The following is a 10,927-nucleotide window of genomic DNA, read 5'->3' as shown; positions in this document are numbered from 1 at the left end:
CCCCCCCCTGGAGCCAAGCCTCGCGGAAGCTTCCGGAGCGAAGCTGCCCAGGTCGGAGCAGCGTCCCGTCCCTCCGGAGGAACCAGACGGCGACCACGCTCTCCAATCGAGCCCACCGACGTGTTTTCAGGCAGCTGCAGTTAGCAACAACGTGCGCTGCTAGCATATAGCATGTCCAAGGGACTGAAGGCCGCAGACCTGCCTTGGAGACGAAGAACTCCCTCTGTAAGGCAGCTGACGCTATTCCTCGGTACCCCCCCCTGGAGCCAAGCCTCGCGGAAGCTTCCGGAGCGAAGCTGCCCAGGTCGGAGCAGCGTCCCGTCCCTCCGGAGGAACACAGACGGCGACCACGCTCTCCAATCGAGCGCGGAGGACGATGACCCAACGATCCACCTGGCTTCGTTACTCCCCTCGCTGCCGGAGAATCTGCACAAGACCTGATGAAGCCCATCGCGGACGCGCTGTTCAGAGCAGCTTCAAACCATGCTGGCGAAGTGAAACAGTCGGAGGAGGTGCCAGAAGCTGTTCGCCACCTCATCAAGCCGCGCGGCCCACCCCGTCCCCGCTGGAGGGACCGTCGCGAGCAAGTTTTCGACTTTTCCACGGCCGCGGCTCTCGCTGAGTTCCACCACCAGCCCCGCCCGTCAGAATCCAGCCCTCTGCACTCCGGCAGCCTGCAGCTCAGCGTTTCCCCAGAGTTCGCCTGCAAGACAGCGCTCTGGGCAAACAATCGCAGAGCTCATGAGAGAGAAAGCTCTCAAATGACGGTCTCCGGAGGGTGTGTGTAAAAGTGACACGAAAGTTGAAATAAATCATCATTAATGATCCAAGTGTCTGTTTTTTAGCCAGTCTGTAAGCCCGGATCAGCTCACAGCGGCCGCACACATAAGAGCGCACTCGTGGGATGAAACAGCCCCACACACGAGCCGGTGTCCTTAAATAAAGGTTTTTAACTCACCGTCGCTCTAAGACATGACGAGTCGATCACAGAACAGCCTCCACACATGAGCCGGTGTCCTTAATTAAAGGTTTTTAACTCACCGTCGCTCTAGACATGACTAGTCGATCACAGGACAGCCTCCACACATGAGCCGGCGTCCTTAATTAAAGGCTTTTAAACTCACCGTCGCTCTAGACATGATGAGTCGATCACAGAACAGCCTCCACATGAGCCGGTGTCCTTAAATAAAGGTTTTTAATTTAAACTCACCGTCGCTCTAGACATGACGGGTCGATCACGGCACAACGGTAAGCGAAAATAACTCATTACCAACTAGAACTGCATGATCCTCACTCAAGCGGTGTCAACTCGCATTTGTGGGATGGAACAGCCTCCACATGAGCCGGTGTCCTTAAATAGGGTTTTTAATTCACCGCCGCTCTTGACATGACGAGTCGAACACTAAGATGACAGCCTCCATTCAACGGTGCTGCGTTGATGCTGGCGCACACAGCTGCCGGCGCTAACCAGCTCACATCGGTATAAATGTGGTCCGCAGGCTGGTCCGGGTGGGGGTCCTTCTCTCTCAGCTTTCGGCAGCTCACCGCAGCTTAAACGTGAAGCAGCCGAAGAATCCGGTAATGAGTCCCACCTCCCCCCAGCGCGCGCCCCTCCAGCGAGAGCGGCGCGCGTCCCTCCAGAGAACAACGTGTGCTCCCGCGGGGCTAAGCAGCCTTCACTCCAACAGCACGGTGTAAATGAAGTCACGCCCTCCGCCTTTCAACGTTCGCACAGCGACGTCAAACGCGCAGCTCACCGCGTCATCAGCTGTCACACGCTTCGCCTTCAGCTCAAGTCTCGCCCGGGGTCACACAGAAAACATTCCCGCGACGCATGACGGCGGTTGAGGGACGGACTGCTGACAGCCGTACAAAACATGACGCATCATTAACGCACGTTCATCCACGAACGTTACGTAGAGTGGCTAAACATGCTCGCCGTTTTTCAGATGGATGGACAGGGTTTATGCAAATGGTACAAGTTACAGTTTGCAACCCGAACCCCTCCATTCAGAGGAGTTATATAAACGGTCCCGTCATCATCATCAGACTGATTCTCTTCCCTAAATGCAGAAATCCAAGTGTTTTCTGATAAAAGTAATCTACAGAGTTCCCCAAGGGAGAGAAAACACGAGGGTGTTTACTCACGGATCGGAGGGGTGAGACCGTTCTTGGATCTGTTGTTTAACATCCAGAGAACGCATACCGATCATCCTAAAACACAGAGACGAGAGTTTTTTGTTTTACCTGGATGATCTGCGGATCCTGTCACTTCAGACAGGAGGCGCTGATGCAGGATCAGGTGTTGACATCACACCTGTTAATCTGGGCTTCGCCATAAGTGGAAGGAAGCTCGATTTTCCCGGCCCAGACATTTGTTTTCTGGAGTGGAATTAAATTCAACCACCATGAAAACTCATTTATCACATGAGACGCCTCTAGAGGTGTTTTTGCACGTCTGCATGTGGATCCAGTAAAACAAACGACGGATGATCATTGTCTTTTCCTCTGTGGAAGCAGACCTCCGACTCTGGGGAAACACCTTGTTTTTCTATCAGAGGGAGTCCCCCTCAGCAGACCCACGTCATGGGTCAGTCTTCACGGACACGTTGCTGTCAGGCTGGGGGGGGGACATACCTATCTCAAGCAGTAGGGGCGCTGTGGCCCCACTACACATCAGCCCACATCAATGTTTTGGAGTGTCGCACAGTACTGAATGTGATTCAACACCTTGCTCCTGTGCTACAGAATCAACACGTGTTGATTCACACAGACATCATGATGACTGCTGCGTACATAACCATCAGGGTGTGCGTTCAGCCCAGATGTTACACATTGTGCGAAAGCTACTGAGTTGGGTTCATCAAAACCTGCTTTTATTAGAGCGGTTTACATATCCGGTGTTCTGATGTGACGTCCAAGGGCGGCCCACGTTACGTGGACCGGATCCTCCATCCGGATCTGATGTTTTCAGACGCAGCAGAAGTTGGCAAAGCAGCTGTGGACCTGTTTGCGATGCGAGAAGAACGCTCAATGTCAACTACGGTTTTCCCTGAGCCCGCGAGACGATCCATCGCTGGGGGGGGACGCATTTGCTCACAGTCGGTGGCCCAAAACGCTTTTTACGCGTTTCTTTCCCCCCACCTCCTCTGGTTTTTTTTTTTTTTTTACGGTCCATGAACCGAGTTCAAGAGGAGGGATTGACAGCTCTCCTGGTGGCTCCCGGCGTGTGAACGCACTATGGTTCCCAGGCCTGCAACGTCTGTTGTTGGGTCGCCGTGGAACTGTCATGGAGGAAGGATGCTCTCCTTCAGGCAGGAGGAGCGACCAAGAGTTACCCAGAAATAGGTCAACACCGGTGGGTCTGACCGCTGAGCGGTTCCACTTAGAGGATGGGTCTCCCTCAGGAGATAGTGTGCACAATTCAAGATTCACGTGCTGCATCTACCACAGTTCTGTACACATCAAGGGGACGGCTTTTCAGCGCTGGTGCACAGAGAAGGTTTAGAGACCACTTCATGCCTTTTAGGCGGCGTGTTGTTTTTCTACAACAGCTGATGGATAGGGAGTTGGCTTTCAGTACGCTTTAACGTACGATTGCAGCCATCTCTTCCTGCCACAAAGGGTTTGGAGACAGAACAGCTTTTATCACCCGCTGATGAAGCGGTTTCTAAAAGGTGTACAGAGATGTAGGCCTGTTTTCACGCCCACTTGTTCCACAGTGGGTTTAACGCTGGTCCTGCGAGCCCTGATCAAAGCTTCAATTGAGCCTCTGGATCAGGTTTCATTTAAATTCTTGTCTCTTTTAACAGCCCTGTTGCTGGTTTTAACACCCGCTAAGAGGGTAAGTATTTATCTGCCCTCTCTGTTGCTTCGTCATGCCTTAGAATTAGGCTGACGGGCAGCTCAGCTGATTTAAGACCAACCCAGCTTTTATGCCTAAAACATCACGAGCTCTTTTAAATCAAGAGTGATATCGTTGGAGGGGTTTTTTCCCTCCCACAGATCAGAAGGGGAAGCATCTGTTCATCTTCTCTGCCCGGTGCAGGCGTTGACGTGTTACGTAACGCGCACAGCTGCAATGCGTTCAAATTCAACAATTGTTTGTGCATTATAGAGATGCTTCTGCAGGTCGCCGTTATCCATCCAGCGCTTGTCACACTGGCTGTGTGAGGCCTTTTTTCTGAAGCCTACAGAGCATCAGATTAGGGCCTCCTGTCAACCTCTAAGCACACTCGACCAGGGGTATCGCATCTTCGATTGCTCTGCATAATGGTATGTCAATGCAGGACATTTGCACTGCGGCTGCATGGTCAACACCCTGCTCATTTATTCGCTTTTACCTACGTGATGTAACGGCTCGTTCCATGACACATTCTGTCCTTAGTGCTCTAACAGAATGAATATTATTGTTCTCATGGAACTCTGTTTAAGCTCACTTCTGTCTGCATGCATTACAGTGTGAGATGTTGTTATCAGTCACAGTTGTGTCTGTGTTTCTGGTTCTATTGTCACTAATCAGTTCATGATTATTGTTACCAATCAGTTCATTTGATTATTTATCAATTCATGGACATTAATCTGTTTATACTGTTCAGCCATGAACCAGTTGGTTCATGCCCCCCTCCCCCCCTCTTTTCAACTTCCTCTTCCCGTTGAAAGTTTTTCCGGGGTATTCATGCTTGTCAGAACGCATAGTTACACAACATGCGTCTGTGCATGGCACATAATTACGCGATGCGTAGTTTATGCACACGGGGAGCTGGGTGACAAGACGTTTTTTGGGCAAGCTTCCGCTTCTTACTGTGTTCGAATGGACCCAGTGAGGCGAGGACTACATCGGCTTCGCCCTTTACCCACTAAAGCGAAGGCCTTAAAGGGCGAAGCTTATACGACATAGAACGTTGGTTACGTACTGTAACCCCAGATTCTATGAGTATAAGCGTAGCCCTTTAAGCGTCGGGCCTCACTGGCTCCTAAATGGCTGAAGAAAAAGCTATTTTGGGAGCCGATTTCCCGCTCTTAACGTAATTTATACGGACCGGGTGGGGCCCACACAGCAGGTGGGCGTGGACTAATTTTTTCAGTGCTTATGCTCTGCATAACGGGATAAACCCACTAAAGCGAAGGCCTTAAAGGGCTACGCTTATACTCATAGAATCTGGGGTTACAGTACGTAACCAACGGTCTCACTTGTAAAAGAGTCTTCGAGGCTCAGTCTGACTTATCTATAAATAAAGGTTGAATGCATTAATGCATGAATCACCAAAAATATTCCAGTGTCTCGTACAACTGCACATATTGGTACTTTCAGTTTGACCAAATTAGCTGTAAGTTCTTCATTTATTGATGTACAGTGATTTAAGACTGTAACTGTGGCATGAAATACAGAATACGATATGTTGTCGGCCATATTTAAACCCTCCCCACACTTTTCTACCCTCTCTAATTGTCTGTGATTATTTATAACTAAGTTTCCGTAACCGTTCGGCTCTTTGTATTTTTGAGGACACTCATGTTTCTTTGTTTTTGTCGACAGGCTTCCGAGGGTTTCCTATTAGTTGTAAGGTGTGATCGAGCAAAAATCCTGTTCATCTCTGAGTCTGTCTCCAAGATCCTCAACTTCAACCAGGTTTGTCATCTATGTAAAAAAAACAACAACATGTCAACATCACCGTACATTTTGTCTGAAAGAGCCTGAACTGACATTATTTTTTAGATCTGATTAGGCATTATTAAAGTAAATTAAATAAAAAAGCCGAGCATTCTTTGATCTACATCACTTCATACCTTTCATGTCAGAGTTTTTCAACTTGGATTATGTGGATAAATCACAGTTAATGCTGTTTTGATCAAATCTTGTAAATGACGATCTCATTTATTAGCACTTTCTGTATGTGTTGTGAACCACAAGCACCTGCAACATTATAGAATCATCACTCAGAGAATGTTCTTTCAATCGTTCAACGTTTTATTAAAAAAAAGTCACGCTGATCCGTCACCAGTCGTGTTTTTCTTATTGAAAATGAGTGGAGCTCTCCACACCTTTTGAGCTCTTTAAACGTTTTACTGCTCATTTCAGCTGTTCTTGTTCAGCTATTTTCAGCTTCTTCCTGCTAAGTTCAGTTTTTCAGCTTTTCCAGCTACTTTTTAATATATTTTTATGCTAATTTTAGCCTATTTATGCTATTTTTATAGTTAATTCCACCTTTTGTGCTATACTCTTTTTAGCCTCTTTCTGCTAACTTCAGCTTTTTCAGCTACATTTTTGGTAACTCTAATTTTTTTTGTAATAAATTCATCCTCTATCTGCTCATTTCTGCTACATTGCTGCTCTATTCAGCTTTTTTACACATGTTTTTCTGCTGCTTTCCACTTTTATTTTCCTGCTTTCTGCAAATGTCAGCTGTTTAAATTCAACTCACATTAACAGTTCAGCAATGAAACCTTTTCAGCTGGTTTCAGCTTCTTCAGCAGCTTTTGGCTGAAATCATTCAGCAATAAGCATTCACGCTGAATTTTAGCAGGAAATGACATTTCTCCAGTTAAAAATTTTCTTCAAACAAGCTTGAAATGTATGTGAACACACAGAAAGCGGAAGCATTAGTGGTTCATTTGGTTCTGAATGCAAATGTGGCTAAACGGGTGTTTTTATTTTCAGCTGGAGCTAACGGGGCAGAGTTTGTTCGATTTAATCCACCCCAAAGATATCAGCAAGGTGAAGGAACAGCTTTCATCTTCAGAGATGCTTCCTCACCAACGCCTCACTGATACCTCAAGTAAGATAAAACTATATATATATATATATATAGGATACTATTATCCATGAAACTGAAACTAAAGTCCATGAGTCACAGATGCTCTTTGCACAGCAGGGACCCAGGTCCAGGTGGAGACCCCTGTCAGACCGTCCCACTTGGCCAGTGGAGCTCGGCGATCCTTCTTCTGTCGTATGAAGCACAGCCGGGTCACAGGGAAACACGATGACAAGCTGTCTTTGGCCCGTACCTCAAAGAAGAAAGGTGGGTGTGCGATTGTGCAATTTAAAAGAAGTTCTGTAAATAAAACTGGTCAGGAGACACAAAATTGTTGTTTAAAATTCAGCAGAGCTCCTTTTTTTTTGTCTCCCCAGCCAGTTCTTTTACAGCTTCAAAGAACCTTTAGAGTTAAAATAAAACAGTCAACATTAGTAATCCACATTTTACTCCTGGACTTTTTCCAGTTCATTGAGAAATCGTATTCAGCTTGAAAGTCTCTCAGCAAAAGATGCATCTGTGCAGCATCAAGTATAGCACTGTCTTCACAGTTAAAGACGCATCGTAAACAAAATCAAGGCACAAATGTGCCCGACTGACAATTGACAAAGCTTGTGGAAGAACGTCCTTTGGACTTTTTGACAAGTCACACGAGCTCCATCTTCACTGACCCAAAAACACAAGAACACTAAACATACAGTGGTGCTGAATATTTGTTAATCCTTTATAATTTTCTATATTTCTACATAAATATGACATCATCAGATTTCCACACAAGTCCTAAAAGTAGATAAAGAGAATCCAGTTAAACAAGACAAACATATTATACTTGGTCATTTATTTATTGAGGAAAATGATCCAATGGATCTGTGAGTGGTAAAAGTATGTGAACCTCTAGGATTACCAGTTAGTTTGAAGGTGAAATTAGAGTCAGGTGTTTTCAATCAATGGATGATGATCAGGTGTGAGTGAACACCCTGTTTGATTTAAAGAACTGGATCTATCAAGGTCTTCACAACATGTTTGTGGAAGTGGATCACGGAGGAACAAATATTTCTGAAGAGCTCAGAAAAAGAGTTGTTGATGCTCATCAGGCTGGAAAATGTTACAAAACATCTGTAAAGAGTTTGGACTCCACCAATCCACAGTCAGACAGATTGTGGACAAATGGAGGAAATTCAAGACCATTGTTCTCCTCCCCAGGAGTGGTGGACCAACAAAGATCAGTACAAGAGCAAGGTACTGAAAGCAAATGTTCACAAACCTTTACCACTCAGAAATACGTAATATTGGATCATTTTCATCAATAAATATATGACCAAGTTTAATATTTTTATCTCATTTGTTTAACCGGGTTCTCTTTATCTACTTTTAGGACTTGTGCCAAAATCCGATGGTGTTTTAGGTCATATTTATACATCCATCCATTATCTGTTACCATCCATCCATCCATCCATCCATTATCTTTACCTGCTTATTCAATTTTGGGTCATGGGGGTCGCTGGTGCCCTTGTCCAGCAATCACTGTGTGAGGGGCGGGGTACACCCTGGACGGGTCACAAGTCCATCACAGGGCCCATATTTATACAAATATAGAAAATTATAAAGAGTCAAGCACCACTGTATGTTGCTTTAAATTTTCAAGATATATTTCCACATTACTGTGTTTTTTAAGTAATACATGAGTAATAAACCATGTCTTGATTAGTGTTTCTGCTCCCAGACTCGTACAGATACTGCACCCTCCACTGCACTGGATATATGCGGAGCTGTCCGAGCAGCCAGCTGGACCCAGAGGGCGATGCTGGGGATAAGGAAACCTCCAGCCTGAACTGCCTGGTGACCATGTGCCGCCTCCACCCTCACGTTTCCCACCAACCTCCCAGAGACGTCCACGTCAAAGCCACCGAGTTTGTTACTCGCTGTGCAATCGACGGCAAGTTCACTTTTGTAGATCAACAGTGAGTTTCCAGTTCCTCACTCCGTCCGTCTGCGTTGTCTCTCGTGTTGATGGTGGCTTTGCTCTGAATACACGGTTCAGCTGAGAAAGGAATGGCAGAGGCGTGTCGGGGTCAAGAGGACTTGACTTTCCTTTGTCAAATCAGACGTCAGTAGAGATAATCCTTTCTGTCTTTGCCATCTTTTCTCAGAAGAAGCTGTGCATCTCGATGGCATCCCATGAGAATCTCTTCTCAGTCTTTGGGAAGTAAATACACAACACCAGTACTGAAGCGAGTCAGTTTGCCAAATGGGACTTATGTGTTGTTACATGAGAGGCTTTGGAAAAGTTCTCACATTTCTGAGAAGCGGTAAAAGAGATCAATAAACGCCAGAGTAACTAAAGTTTGTCTGAACCCTGTCTGTTCCCAGAGCCACGACTGTAATCGGTTATTTACCGCAGGAGGTTCTCGGCACCTCGTGTTACGAGTACTTCCATCAGGACGACCTGCAGCACCTCACAGGGAAACACAGGCAAGGTGATGGAGCAAAGCCCACTCTGATGGCTCATTGTAATAACTTTTGCAGAAAGAAGCATCTCTTTATGTTAAACATATGGAAACCCTGTCTTTTATGGGGTGCTGTTTGGAAAGTTACACAGTCAAAAAGTAGCAGCAACATTTTGGTTTATTTAACCTTTAATAAGAAAGTCGTGTTTTCACCATGTAAACATCATAGTTCCAAACTAAATATTTAATTTACAAGCTAAATATTTAGTTTGTAAACTAAATACTTAACTTGCAAGTTAAATATTTAGTTAGTAAGCTAAATATTTCAGTGTAAATTAAGTATTTAATTACCAAGCTAAATATTTATTTTCAAAACTAAACATTTAATTTTCAACCTAAACATTTAATTTCTAAGTTAAACATTTAATTCCTAAACTAAATATTTAATTTGCTAACTAAATATTTAGTTAAAGTTTGAGCTAAATATTTAGTTAATATGCCAATTCCATGCCAAAAAGCAGAAGTGGACTATCAAAATAAAAGCCGAACCTATCTGCCCCAAATGTTAAGTCTCATAGGTTTAACTTCCAAGTTAAATATTTAGATCTGAGGTAAATATTTAATTAGCAAATTAAATATTTATTTTGGAAATAAAATGTTTAGTTTGGAAAATTAATATTTGGGTCTGAGCTAAATTTTTAGTTAGCAAATTAAACATTTAGTTTAGGAATTAAATATTTAGCTTAGAAATTAAATATTTAGCTTGTAAATTAAATATTTAATTTGGAACTATGACTTTTATAAATGTATGAATGACGTGAACATATGACTGAAAAAAAAACCCTAAATTTTTTTCTTATGAAAGGCTAAATTAAATAAAAAATTGCTGTTAATTTTTGACAGTGTAAATGTACAAACGGCACCCCCGTAGCCTTTGCTTTCAAATATTCTGTCCACTTTGTGTGTCCTGACACACGTGTCACAACCTCTGTGCAGTTCTTCGAAGCAAAGAGAAGGTTGAGACGCAATGCTACAAGTTCAAAACTAAATATGGCTCCTACGTGTCGCTTCAGAGCCAGTGGTTTAGTTTCACAAACCCATGGACCAAAGAGGTTGAGTTCATCGTGTCTGTAAACAGGGTGATCTTGTGAGTATGGTTCCATTCTGCAAGATTTGTCACATCTCAGTAGCATTACTTATTGTGTGAGTGCTTATAAATCATTGGGGACTGCCTGAAGGCAGCCACCTATGATTACCCACCTGAAAAGGGTCTTGCTCTTCATTAAACTTTAATGCAGCCTGTACTGCAATGTATACCCCCACAAATGTCGTTTTGAGTTACCATGGTGACGTAATTTGCAAACAAAGACACCATTTTTATAATTGAAAAAAATCTAGTACAATCAACTGTATTGACCACAGGTAGACTCCATTGAAGCTGTAGAAACATCTCAAGGACGATCAGTGGAAACACAATGCATCTGAGCTCAATTTGAAGCTTCATGGAATACTTAAGTACCCGTATTTTCTGGTGTATAAGTTACATCAGTCAAAAAAAGCATCATGAAGAGGAAAAAAACATATATGTCGCATTTACACGCACACCACCGCTGACCCATCAAGTTTATTATGCGTTTATTTAATGGTCAAAACGGCTTCATTTTGCTTGGGTGGTGTGCCATCCATCCATCCATCCATCCATCCATCCATCCATCCATCCATCCA

General features: G+C 44.3%; 1 protein-coding gene across 1 annotated transcript in view; it reads left to right on the top strand.

The window, feature by feature from the left end:
* LOC119428188 (aryl hydrocarbon receptor nuclear translocator-like protein 2) overlaps window positions 1–10,927 on the top strand; it is a 28,377-nt gene that overhangs the window by 11,838 nt on the left and 5,612 nt on the right. Inside the window, exons 7-12 of the mRNA XM_037695833.1 lie at window positions 5,540–5,632; window positions 6,662–6,779; window positions 6,873–7,022; window positions 8,479–8,716; window positions 9,126–9,232; window positions 10,199–10,349. Coding sequence (XP_037551761.1) covers window positions 5,540–5,632; window positions 6,662–6,779; window positions 6,873–7,022; window positions 8,479–8,716; window positions 9,126–9,232; window positions 10,199–10,349 — 857 coding nt within the window. The remainder of the gene's footprint in view (window positions 1–5,539; window positions 5,633–6,661; window positions 6,780–6,872; window positions 7,023–8,478; window positions 8,717–9,125; window positions 9,233–10,198; window positions 10,350–10,927) is intronic.

Source organism: Nematolebias whitei, chromosome 22 (assembly GCF_014905685.2).
Source record: "Nematolebias whitei isolate Nwh7 chromosome 22, NemWhi1, whole genome shotgun sequence".
In the NCBI taxonomy this organism is placed as follows: domain Eukaryota; kingdom Metazoa; phylum Chordata; class Actinopteri; order Cyprinodontiformes; family Rivulidae; genus Nematolebias; species Nematolebias whitei.
The sequence above is the reverse complement of the archived record's forward strand: the minus strand, read 5'-3'. Positions and strand labels throughout refer to the sequence as shown.